The sequence below is a fragment of the Micrasema longulum genome, unplaced genomic scaffold (genome assembly GCF_059751315.1).
Source record: "Micrasema longulum isolate JH-2025_06_02 unplaced genomic scaffold, ASM5975131v1 h1tg001775l, whole genome shotgun sequence".
Taxonomy (NCBI): Eukaryota; Metazoa; Arthropoda; class Insecta; order Trichoptera; family Brachycentridae; genus Micrasema; species Micrasema longulum.
The window spans coordinates 472,004-486,302 of NW_028278950.1; the positions used below are offsets into that span (position 1 = coordinate 472,004).

Genomic DNA, 14,299 nt, shown 5'->3' on the forward strand with positions numbered 1-14,299 from the left:
TTTTATTTTATTTGGGAAATCAACAGTTCTACATACATATTTATAGTAAGCAAACAGATATAGTGTATAAACTCAGAACTAATAACAGATTTTCACAAAATATGCAAAGTCAAAATATAAACATATAAAATAAATACATATAAGTTTATGAATATAAAAATGTTATTTACATATACTCGTAAATATTTTGTAATAATTAAAGATTTTTTTTATTTTTTAATAACAGTAAGTTTTTGTCAATTGGGCGGGATTAGGACAAGGATACTTGAAGAGAGGATAAGAAGGGGTAGGCAGATGTACATATTTATTATTATAATGTCTACTAAGTTACATGATGCATTTTTAGTGTAAATTTTAAATCTGACAGAGTGATGTTTGTGTAATTTATATCTTAAAATTTTGTATTGTGCACTGAATTGTTATGTGTCTTTATATAAATACTATAACAAAACAGTTTTGTACAAAGAACATACTTAGATAAAAATTATTAAAAATTATATGAAATTACACATTGTCTGCCTATAAAATTATAATCTTTAAAAAAAAAAGATTTTTTCAACAGGTGCTATGTATATTAAATAAAACAAAATTCTTAAATACCTCAAAAAACAGTGATAATAATAACAATTAAAGTAACTAAAAAATGATAGATACACCTAAATATGGTATACAATAGTACCCATACAAAAGTAAACAAAGAAAGCACTATAATCTAACTAATCTAAATTACCGTTCAGCATCTTTAAAATTATTAAATATAGCTGATTTATATTATCTATACTTTATGATAAAAATATCGGCAACGTCAAAATAGTTATAGCCTAGTACATGGAGTCGATTCAAAAGAACAGTACATTAAAATACTGTTAGCGAATTGTTGCAACTAAACGGAGGGTCTAATCATTTACATAACTCATAACATCATAAATGTATATTTTAAATTTTTCACTCTACAGTAAACCCTACTACTGCGAAAGCATATGTATCTGTCCTGCGCTAATTTTACATTTAGCAGCCAGGACGACTGCTTATTGATGTACTCGCCGTAATGATTCCTGTGAAAAGATGACCACAGTGGTTTCCCGTTGCCTTTTCTGGTGAATTTTCTGTCGGGGTTACCTTCCCTTAGCTGGTTGGTTTTGAGGTGCCAAAAACTCCTTTCATCCTCTCGTTAACTGCTGCGATCACACCGTTATGAGTGTGATCCCATTTCCAGGGTTCGAGACGTGGACGCTAACGAGTTGGACTAGTCAGTAGTGTTGCCGGTGGAATGCAACTGGGCGTTCGCAGAATTTTATAGAATCACTTCTCACTAGAATCAATCCTCCAGCAAGATGTGACTCACTGCGACTCTACTGACAGTTCGAACCCCAGCTATGTGTAGCACATTTAAATTATAGGAATTTGTGAAAAATCAATATTAGGAAAGCACGGGTCTACCCAAAACAGAAAAAAACGGCACGTAGTCTAAGGAGAAAAAAGAAGTTAAGGGACCTTTGCTTCAACAGATAATTGAAATACGCTGCATTTGATTAAGAAATGCAGTGCCCTATACACCTCCGGGTACAAATAAGAGTGTAATGCTGAAATTTTTTGATTCATATTATTTTCATCAATGATCGTAAATACAAGTATTGACCACTTACCGACTTTTTATGTCTACTGGTTTCGAGACGTACCCGTCTCTTCGTCAGGACACTCACTACACCAACATGCAAATCCTAAAATACACTTTCACCTTTACCCTCACCGTAGTAAACATAATATTTACGAAAAAATACATATATTACATGCATAGTTAAAAGGGGAGGCAAACACCACCATGTCCGAACATGCAATGAAATAAGGTTGATAATGTAAAACGTTGTATTGCAGAGTTTGTGGGACAGGGGTTTGGAAAGGGATTGGCTAAATAGTTGAACGTAACGCAATTGGTTAATTTTGAAATAAAAAAGTGGGCTTTATTAAAAAAGTATTTGGTTGTTTATTCGGGGAATATTATTTTTGAAAGTTTTTCAAATGTGAAACACCTCCATGTTGTTGAAAAAAATTTATCCAACTTCCCGTTGCACTGAACTTTCTTATTTGTACACAAGAAAAAAATACCTATGTTTTGAGTATGGAAGTTTTGTTAGTTTCATAAGCCCTGTAAATGCCTAAACTTCCATATTCCCTTCTCAAAAATGTTTTCCCTCTCTGTTGCAACAAATTTCCATCGGAATAACTTCCTAGAGAGGAAATCCAGTCTGTCTGCAAACATTTGGACATACTCAAAGCATTGTTGAAGAGACTGGTATGTCTCGAAACCGAAGACATAGAAAAATTGATAATTGGTTTTATACAAATATTAACTTGCATTTATAGAAGCTATCAAGCCATAACAGATCGAGCCCTGTAAATGTATTTTTTTACAAAATTCTACTTTCAAAACGACATCAACAATATCTGACTAGCATAAAAAATATGACGTCAAGTTGATGTCATATTAAATACACATTCTTCATTGTTTGACACCTAAGGAATTACCTCGCTTTTTTACACGATCTCGAAAACTCAGCAAAGTCAAAAAAATATTTTAGGGGTATAAATACGCACGTAACATATTATACTCACATAGTGTCTACCTGAATCCAATACATATGTAGGTAATATCAAAATAATCAAAACTTTTTGTCAAGTGTTATTTTGTGTTTTTCGAAGTATGGACTGGAGTGAGAGGAGTTGAATTTTGAAATATCAAATGGTTAATAATTTGTTGTTTTCTACTCGATGACTGCTCTCAGGTAAAACTCCTAATTGATAGCCCAGAAATTGTTAGAGGAATTTCATGTCGAGTCCCTGTCCGTAGAACTCATCAATCTGTACCTTTCGACATTCCTAAATCAATGATTAATTATATGAAAAATAGCAATTTTCGAAGAATACACATTACCCGTAATGACAGTTTTAGTGACATCGACATATTACATTGTAAATACCATATTTTTATCAGATCTATTAAAGACATTTTAAATTTATCTCCTGTTTAACTTATAATTTTGACTTTAAATTTTATCTTTCAATTTTAACTTTTAATTTTAACTTTTGATTTAAACTTTTAATTTTTATTTAAACTTTTAATTTCAACTCTTAACTTAACCATATGTTCATCTACTACCTGCATCTAATAAATTATTGTTGGTTGTGAATTTTTACTGAGAAATATAAATGTTCATGGAAGCAGATGGAGAGGGGGGAAAGTAAAGTTGGAGCTTTACAATGTCTTCTCCCTTTTATGTTTTTTTTATTTAATATTTATATTTTTACCTTTTTTAGAATTGAATTATTGTTTCCCCTCTCCTCCTGCATTCATAATAAATTAGTGTGAAATCTGTAATTGCTCTTACTTTTTTTAATTGTTCTTTTGTACCTTGTATTTATATCAAGATTGTATGATTTTCTCAATAAATAAATAAGGAAATCGAGTGCAAATCAGTCCACCTCGATGGTTGGCGTGTTTGTCTACCATTCTTAAGGTTTCTGGCAGGGTGGACATGAAATATTAATTTTAGTCGTATAAACGGCAACATTCTAATCAACACAGCTTTGAGTATGTCCAACTGTTTGTAGACAGGCTGGATTTCCTCCTAGGGAGTTATTTAGATCTAAGTTTGTTGCAACAGAAAGAAATCATTTTGAGAAGGGAATATGGAAGTATGGGCATACACAGGGCTTATGACATGTCCTTGGCTGGTTTAAGTTGCCACTCTACACACTCTGTAACATTTTATTTCTGCCTATGTTTAATATCCACATTTCTTAAACACTCCCATATGTTGACTTTTGTAAAGTAAAAGAGCTAAAACCTTTATCATGTGAGTGAGATTCATACATTTCAACCATTTTACCTACGAGGCAACGCTTGAAAACATTTTTTAATTTTTTGCTGTCTAGTAGGTAAGATAGTTTAGCCGGATGTATCTCACCCGCACGATAAAGGTTTTTTATATTTTTACAGAGCCCACAGCTTTTTTACTTCACAAATGTCGACAGATTGAATAGTTGAGGAAATGTTGAAGTTTAAACATAGACAGAATGGTGAATGTTACATAGTGTGTAAAGTGGCCACTTTAACCACTCAGTAAGATCATAAACCCCGTAAATGCCTAGACTTCCATATTCCCTTCTCAAAAATGTTTTCTCTCGGCAATATTTTTTTTTCTTAACTGAAACCTGAAGCGTAAAACTGTTCACCTTAGCTTTATGTAACAGTTAATTGAAATACCGTTCGTTTGGTTTACCGATTCAGTGCATAGGCAAAACTATCACTGATCTGGTCGCGGAAAGCGAATGGTGTTGATGAAAAATATAATATTTTATATTAATTTATTAATTTACACAAAGTAAATGCTGAAAATTAAAATTTAATTGTTGTTTTTTATTTCAGTTATCGTCACAGTAATATTGGCATGTCTCTCTACGCTTCCTGTTGTCATGCTTATTATGGGTAAGTCATTAATCTATATTCATTCATTTTGTTTTGTTTATTAAAAAACAAACATTCCATATTATTTCGTTTTATTGTTTTTTTTTTTTTTTTTTTTAAATCCAAAAAATCCCAAAAATTAACTGTTTAGCAAACTAGTTGTAAATATTTATGTTTTCTGTCCTCTGTTTAAATACTTATTTGATCTTCTTATCTCCAAAATATGTTAAGAACAGTATAAAAGCTGTAAATGTTGTAAACAATTCACCAGTCTTGAAGTTGCTTACTTAGGCAAAAGCGCTCGTTGGTCAAAAAAATAAAAAATTAAAACTAAACCAAAAAGTTTCATTGATAATTTTATTTATAATTTTATCAAAATCATAAATAAATTTGAAATTAATTCAATTAAATTGTCTTGTTTTTAAGTAATTCAAAATATGCATTCCTATTATTTTTCTTAAGGGCGGGGTCAGAGCTTTACAAGCTCCTGACGTCACTGCGACCTGTGAATATCAATTGTGACGGATCCCCCTGAATAGTTCTCTCCTTTTAAGCCCAGGTCTATAAAGAGCTTGACTAATGTCTGGAAGGCAAGAGTTTATATTTTGCACCTTTCAAACCTAGATTAGTTAAATATCGGGCTATTAGGTAAGGGGAGAGCTCTTTAGCATCCTCAGGTTGAACCAGTGGTCCCCCGAAGATGAGACTTTTTTTATAATGTAAAGCATCACATTCACAAATTTATGGGTGTTTTTTCATCTGCATTGCAGAACCTACATCTAGAAGTTTCGGAAAGGTTCTTTCTAGCAAGGTGTTTCTTCAATCGACAATGCCCTGGGTGAGCTCTAGTTATAACCTTCACCTGATTAAGGCTAAGTTTTATTAGGTCGAAGGCAAACCTTTGCCAGTACCCTTTTATCAGTTCATTTGGAGGAGCATATTTGGTCAACCCACAGTAAGCTTATTACGGAAGTAAAAAAATATTCTCACATCTCACATCTTCGAGATTTGCACTGGTTAAAAAGCCCAGAGAGAATAAAATACAAGCTGTGCTGGACAGAATTTAAATATTTTCATGAAATGGCTGCAAAATACCTATTGGACCTTTGTATTAGGGAAAATACATGTCAAATAAAATCTCCTCTTAGGTCAGCATTTGATTCAGGAAGAGGAAAACTTGTCGAAATCCGGCGCTCCCCAAACACTAGATTTGAAAATCGTGCTTTTGCCGCCGCCGGCCCCTCTGTCTGGAACCAATTGCCTTCAAACTTACGTATCATCGACAGTCCCAGTCAGTTCAGATCCCAACTAAAATCCTACTTCTTGAAACTATCATACCCTTAATTTTTAATCTGGAAATATAATATATCACTTAAATTTAGTTAGAATGTACGAGTTAGTTTAGATATACAATTGTAAAGCGCCTTTGAGGTGATTTTTTTACAAAAAAATGGCGCTATATAAATCATCTATATATTATAATTATTATTATTATTATTAAGGCTCATGGCTTATTGGGGTTGTCTCAGCTCCCAGTCTTGCCAATTCATCAGCTGCATCATTAGCGTCATTGTTAGAGTACCCCAATTAATGTCACACTGTTACACTCGCATATGCCTATTTGAAACATTAAAAAAAATATCTGATATCGCATGGAAACAAAAATAACGATACCATTGTAACTTTTTGCTTAGTAAAAAATGTTTTTGAAAAAACGTAAGAATACCCTATTGTGTATCGTATACATAATGTGTTGAGGCATTGTCTGTATTAAACCGGATTACAAACTATTGCAATAAATCACCAAGAATTTTCATTGACAAACTCAATATTATATAGATTTTTACTAAAAATAAAACGTTAGCATGTAATATAGGCACTTTTATCTCTGCGAAAAATATATTTTAGCGGCAATCTTGGTGGGTTCTAAGCTTCTAAAATTGATACAACAATAAGGAGTTAGGCATCGTAAATCTCTAGAACTATTGAATATTTCCAAACTTTGTCTACCACCTGTGGCGTGCCAAGGATTTATCCTTTTACAAAATACTTGTAGATAGACAATAAATATAAAGGATGTTTATAAATTTATGTGCGCCTCATGGTAACAAAGTAAAAATGTGTTCGAGAGTCAATGGTTCTATTTACATAACAGTTAAGAAGAAAAAAAAATTTGGGCTGGTTTCTGAAACGTATTACTCATATTTATTTAATAAATCACTGATAAATCAAAGAATTCCTAAACGATTATCATAAAGTCAATTCATTAAATATACCAGTTTAAATTGTTATCAATTAGTTTATCAATAAACGGTGTATTATACTCATGTAAATACGATTTTACTATTTTCTTTATCACCGATGGTTTATTAACTCTTATAAAGCTGTGCTAAAAAAAATCTTGGACGCGGTGCAGTAATTCCTTAATAAAGCAACAACTGACTATCGCGCTAGATCCTCACACAAAGGGCAGTTAGAAGAAACTTTTGGAGTAAACATATATGCTCTGTTCATACTAGACACTTCTCATTAATAAAAAAAACTTCATTGGAATTAAAATGGGGTATTTTACGCGCTTGTAACGTGTCTTTTAAATTTATTTGTTTATTTTTTAATTTCACAGTTTTAAGCCCGACTAGCTAGAAAATTCCTGTTTTTTTATCTAGGAAATCGTTTGAGGAGGACTTTCATACAGGTTATTATAATACAAATTAAAACACAAATATAAATTAGAAAATAAACAATTAATAACGAAAAAATGAAACATTAAAAAAATAAAACATCCTGATAATAATAAAAATTAAAGCATACATAATATAAATGAGAAAATAAACCATTTAAAATAAAAAAATATAACAAAAGCATTAATTTGAAAACGTGTCCATAATAATGAAAATAAAAGCATAAATATAAATAAGAAAACATATTGATTATTATGTAAATTGAAACACAGATATTAATTAGAAAATACACCATTTATAATTAAAAAACGAAACATAAATGTAAATACTAATGATAATAAAAAATCCAAAAAAAATCGCTGCCTTGGTTCTTGTACGTATGTTCAAAGGGCCATTTTTTTTAAATTGAGTTACGATGCCAATATGTTCATTATCTTATTACGCGTTCATGTAGCTAAATAATTCTTCTTTTTTCCGTTAATAAATAGTATTTTCAGCATTTTTCGAGTGCCAATCTCCACATACTAGTTTTACTTATTTGACTAAAAAAACCAATAAAATGTCTTTTGTGAAATTTTAAAAATAGTATTTCGAATATACAAAAACTAGGACAGTGAAATATAAATTACAAAACATAAAAAAATGAGGAAATATTTGAAAATTAAACTTATTCGTCGTTGTTGTAAGAACAGTTTATTTATTTACCATACATTATTAATAGCAATTTCTCATCTCACATCAAACGAAAATTAATGAAATTATTAACATATAAACAAAGAATATTTTACAATACAATGATATTTGTTCATAAAATTATAAACTCTAATAAAAAAACAGAATTTTGGAAAAAAATTGATCGGAACCAGCATGAACACGATCACAATACTAGAGAAAAGAACAAAATTAGACTTCCATTTAGAAAAAAGGCAAAGTCACAAAATTCAATTTTATTTAAAGCAATTAAAAAGTATTACGAAATGGAAAAAAATATTTATGAAGAAAAAAACATGTCAAAATTTAAAATAATGGTCAAGACATATGTGATAAACAATTTATAAATTAAATATATTTTCAATGTTATTATTAGAACACACATAACAATATGTATGATATGTGTGCCCTACTTTAAGATTTAAATAAAAAAAAAAATAAAAAAAAAAACGTAGTGCGCACAAAACACACCAAACACCGTATAACTTTTCAATATAGTATTTTATTTTGGCTGTTGTGACGTTGAGCTGCTTCGGTAAACAGTTTTAAATACAGTCAGTACTGACAAGAACCTTTAGTATACTAACGCATTTACCCTTTCACGACATTTCATTGTCAGCTGCAATCAGTATAACAATAAAAGTTATTACTTTGACTTCTAAGGCTGTAATCTGATTGACCTTTTCAAAGTGTTTTTCTCTAACTTACAGTATACTTTGTACCATTACAAACACTTTGAGTCATATCAAAAAAGCAATGATATTTTAGTTAACAAATATGTTGTTTATTTATTATACAGGCGGCCTAAGCCAATTAAAACAGTTACATGAAGAAATACATATTAAAGAAACTGAACAAAAAGAACATAAAACTATGTAGCAAAAACAAACAAGAGGAATACAATAATGGTATTCAGTATACTCATAAAAAAAACCATAAACATTTATGACTTTGAGATAAACCACGCCAACCCATCTTCATCCCTATTATCTTCATAAACGATTTTATCTATTTATCAATATTTAAATCATTAACTATGTGGTCAAATATTTTAATAAATCTTATTTAATATTTGTATATAGCCACTTACCGACTTTTCTATGCCTACCGGTTTCGAGACATACCCGTCTCTTCATCAGGACACCAATACTGGAGTTAAAATTAATAAAAACACAGGAGTCAAAATCTTACATACAAATAATAAAAGGGTTAAAAGTAAATAATACAGAAATATTTCACATTAGGAAAGCTTAAAAAAAAAAAGTTGTTTTTATCAATAATCAAACAACCTTTCAATATAGTCCATTATACGATGTTCCACTGTAATGGTCACCCTAAGCTTATTAAGCTCACCCCCTCCCTCCATCCCCTCCACCTTTTTTTCAATTATTTCTTAAACGATATTTTAATAATTTAATCAGTGCATGTTTTTCCCAATAACTGCATGTGCTTATTAGAATGCAAGCTGTGTTGGTTTTATATTTTTGTGCAACAATTATGGTGAATGTGTATGGTAGGTTTTAAAAAAGAGACGGGTACGTTTCGAAACCGGTAGACATAGAAAAGTCGGTAAGTGGTCATATACAAATATTAAATTTCATTTATTCGATTTTATCAACGTTTATAGAAAAATACGCTTAAAAGACTCATTTGCCTCTTTTATCATTCGTATAATGTGATTTCTAGGTGTATGCAAAATCTTTGGTTCAAAATCGAAAACATATATTGTGTCTATTAAGTGTTCCGCCATTATAGATTTTTCAGGGTGCCAGGCTCTTTTATGACAACAAAGAAATACACTAACACCCAAATAACATAAACAAATACGACGGGCTGAAATTAAACTCAAAATGGTTCCCGGCAATACACACTACAAAAATGACACGGAATGTGCTTAATTTATTTATTTATTTATTTTATATAAACGGCATAAATTACCTTTAACATATATTGAACATAAATTTGAAAAAAAATTTAAAAAATACATATATAAAAACATAACAAAAAATTATAAAATTGCATAACTATAACAATAGTAACAAGCAGGTAAATACATAAAAGCAACCAAAAATAATAACGAAATAAATACATAAATATGAAAAAACAATAAAGGAAAAAACATTTTTAAATAAAAAGAAAAGTTTAAGAATAATATTGCGAGAGAAAAAAAGAAATCAGACTCGTTTTATAACTATCAAGTCCAGAACCAAATATATCAGCCTTGTCCTCATACTGATTGCCATATCTATGGAGCCTAGGGATAGGCGAGTGCATGTGCTAGTTAGTTCTAGAACTTGCAGAACAAAAATGAGATCTGTGGCGGGTATGTCGACTAGGTACACGGAAACACACCAACTCCAGCAAATCTGGACAGTCAATTAATGAATTGATCACCTTAAAAAGTAATATTAGGTCAGTTTGGATTCTTCTATCAGAAAATCTTAAAAGATTTTCTGAATACAACAAATGATTATAATTAAATAAAGGAGCTGGAATATGAAGTTTAAAATTAATATAGTTTAGAAATTTCTTCTGGACGCGCTCGAGTGAATCAGAATGTACACGATAATGGGGCGACCAGACTGGAGACTGGACTTAATGCCGACTGTGACACGGTACAAATTACAAGTACAATAAGACACACACAGTTTACTCTAAAAATGGCTCCTGCAATGGTAGCTGAAACATCGGAACGAATCCAATTTACACCGGATCACGCAAAAAAGATACATTTTGATAACAGTGGCCGTGAAAACCTACGCACAAATTTATATGTTGTTTTATAATTTATTTTGATCCATTGTCTGGAAATACATTTGACGTCCGAATACTAGTGGTTACAAAGAACATTTCCCATTATCTTGGATGCTATATTTCTTGTGCCCAAACATTTTGCAATCGATAAACTTTTATCGGATTATCGAAATCACTGAGCTCTTTCCACATAATGTTGATGTCTAAAATGGCTGACCGTCGCGAGTGAAATGGCTGCGCGTCCCAAGAAAGACGTTTGCTTGGATTCCTCCACAAAATGGCGGACGTAAATTGTCGATATCACTTCCTATCGCGGGCCAAAGGGAGGTTTTATGGGAAAGAAAATTCTCGAGCGTGTCTTAGAGCTCGAAAAATACTGACCTTTCCTACGGTGCTTGTCAGTAATGCTCAAATTTTATATCCGCTCTAAAACTAAATAATAAATATAAAAAAACTCAAAATTCACCGCAAGCTGGTTGCAATGTTGATCTTTTTTTTTTGTTGTTGACTATTTTCAGAAGCGATGTCAATTTTATTTGTTTACTTTTTGCAAACACACGCATTTTAAACAACTCATGCGATGGTGTCAAGTAGTGTCACTGAAAAATTGATTTTAATATACGGGCTCAAAAAAATATAAAATGGAAAACATTTTGAACGCACGTTTATTTATTTAATTTTGGTCTTCATCAGCTCATTTGATAACGGAAAATATATATATATTAATAATATGTTCAGGTACAATTGAAATAAAATGCTTCCAAAAAAAAGAAAAGCCATGACAAAAATTCAAAAATAATTACTACCTCAAGACAAGATCTGGTCTATCTTAATGATTATTTAAATTTAGAAAGACGTACACTAAAAAAGTCAAGATCCCATCTCGAGTTTACAATGCGACACAATCGGGTGTTGGTGCATGCAAGCTATAGTTTATAGTGCGCTGATCAAGGAACAGGACATTATTATTGCCACATTGGAACATTGAATTGCTTCAGTAACGATGGTACGTTAATTAAGCCATTTAGTAAATTAAACGTGAATATGGAGTCAATGTTACTTCTACGTTTTTGTAGACTTAAGATTTTCATCAGTGATTTTTTTTAGCAGAAGATATTGCACCGAGTTTATATGATTTATCCAGTCTACATAGAAGGAAACCAGATCACGGAAGACGGATCTAAAAGAGGACAAACAATGCAGGTTCTATAACATTGACTTCATTTTTCTTCTCTGAACCATTTTTGCTTGTTGATGAAGAGAGCTACTACTCTCGTTGGACATATTGAAAAAAATTCAGAATTTGGTTACGGAGCACGAGTTTTTTTTCTGTTACAACAATTGAATTGAATTGACCTGAACTATTTCATGTCTGAACTGAACTCTCCCAAACTACAAAATGAATGCCACTACTTTAAGAGTAGTTGTCCATTGCGTTTTCTTTACTTCCGATTTTCTGTTTGCCTTTCTGTCACCAGTTTGACATCCGTGCTAGGTAATCAGTATTTAAGATATTTTTATAATTTGTTGTTTACGTACAAGAAACGCATGATCAACCTTCTGCTCTGTCTTTAAGACGATAGTAAGTAGGATGATAGTGAGCATTGGTTTCCGGGTGCGTCCCACACCTAATATTTTCACTTTACATCTATTAGTTTACCAAACATTAATGGTAGCAATTGATGCATTCTGCTACATAATATTATTTGACGTTTACAACTCGTTAATTCAATTGCAATACCTGAAAGTAAGCAACCAATATTAGTGACACTTTAGACCTACGAATGTATAATATTCTTAAATTTTTTGTTAGTTCTATCGATTAATCGATTCGAATTTAATCATTTTACTTCAACGCAAACAAATGCATGCATCGGGCATAATTATTCCTTCGAGGAAAATTTATGACGTCACAAGTACCTTGTTTTGCAGATTTTAAAAACGATTATCTTAAATGAAAATAGCGCCATTAAAATAATACAAAACCAAAGTTTTGTGAAAAAAATATTTTCATTTATTTATTAACTCTTAAAAGACTGTGGTAAATAATCCCTTTGCGCGCGGTGTTGTAACATCGTGTTACCACTAGTAAAAGATGAAATATTCTAAAGTTTAAACATTTGAAAATAAAAACATAAAGACATACTTTTAAATAAATCTTTATTCATAATTTATGCAAAAAAACATATAATTTAGCCCTGTTTTTGCAAAATAAATTCACAAATATGCCGCTTATATTACGCGCGTGCGTCCCCCATAACTGTCATCAACCAGCTGAAGACTGAATCTGTTTTAAACAACACTCGCTACAGAATAGCGTCTCTGTCTTCCTTGTTATGATTTTTATCTTCGTGCTCTCTCTTGTATAAGGTATCTGAATAGATGTGTTGCTAAATTAGCGGACTCATTCTTCGCGTAGCATGGATCAATATTTTTCGTACTAACATTTAGCATAGTTATACAAATTATACTTTGCAAATCGGGTGTGAAAATGTCCATTTTAAGATTACAGAAAATACGAATTCATCATTCAAAAAAATAAGAGAGATTTATCAAATCTTGTATCCTATGTCGACTAGTGTGACATCACAGCCACACAAGAGTTAATGAAAAGATCCAAATTACAAAAAATAATAACGTAAACCTAACTCCATGAGCCCAAGATAGCTGTACTAAGTTAGGATACAATATAATCAAAAGTGAAAGCTTATATATTTTTAGAGATTATTAAAATTACAAAAAATACATTAACATAAATTTTAATCATTTTGACAACACGATTAAAAGTATAAAAATATATTCAATGCCTCACAACAGTCACCTGCTATGGTCTCTTTCCTTCGATAAAATCCAAACTTCCACACTTCTCCTAAAAATGGCTTTCGTTTTGGAGAACTTAATATGTTCATACAGGACATTGAACACTCTTGGGACTACAAAACAGAAATGTCCCTGAGCGAAAGTCGTACGGATTTGAATATTAAATAATTCAACATTTATATACTCTTAGCATTTATAACACGGGGTTTGATCATTGCGGCATTCATATTAAAAATAAATTTTTGGTTGTTTTTTTAAAAATTTAAAAAATGTTTTGAAAGTATGCATTTATCCAGCTAAACTTCAACTCCTGTATTATTCTCATAAATAAAAAGCATGAAACAAAAAAATACAGAGCTTTCTACGACGTCATTTCATTTCAGAATTTTCCTGAAGGAAAATACTTTGCTTGTCTAGGAAGTCACGATTGTGCATTTTAATTTCGAAATGTCATAGAGTTTATACTACGAGTATGATGGGAAGGGGGGGGGGGATGTCTTGTGCAAGCTACCTTAATCCTCTGGATTACTCCCTCTGGGAAATGCGGAAGTAATTGGGGATTATTCCAAGTGGTATCAGATTACTTGACTCCTTATTTGATTACACTAAGACTTGTATTTTGGAGCATTTTAGCATCTGTTTGAGACGAAATAAAAACCTATCAAGATATACATTTAAGCATAAAAAAAATTTTCATGTTGTATTTAGAAACAACAGAGTAAAATGATTTTTTTGTGTTATTTTATTTTCATATTATTTAAATATACAAAAATATTGAAATAATATAAAATTATTTCGAATGTCTAACAAGGGTTAGTAACACTGTTCTAAGATATCAAAAAGTATTTTATTCTACTAGCAAAAAACA

General features: G+C 31.1%; 1 protein-coding gene across 1 annotated transcript in view; it reads left to right on the forward strand.

Moving 5' to 3' along the window:
* Positions 1-11,823, forward strand: part of LOC148274036 (uncharacterized) — a 296,176-nt gene extending 284,353 nt beyond the window's left edge. The window contains exons 6-7 of the mRNA XM_088237724.1: positions 4,427-4,486; positions 11,756-11,823. Of these exons, the coding sequence (XP_088093850.1) occupies positions 4,427-4,486; positions 11,756-11,823 (128 nt within the window). The remainder of the gene's footprint in view (positions 1-4,426; positions 4,487-11,755) is intronic.
* Positions 11,824-14,299: the final 2,476 nt, after the last annotated feature.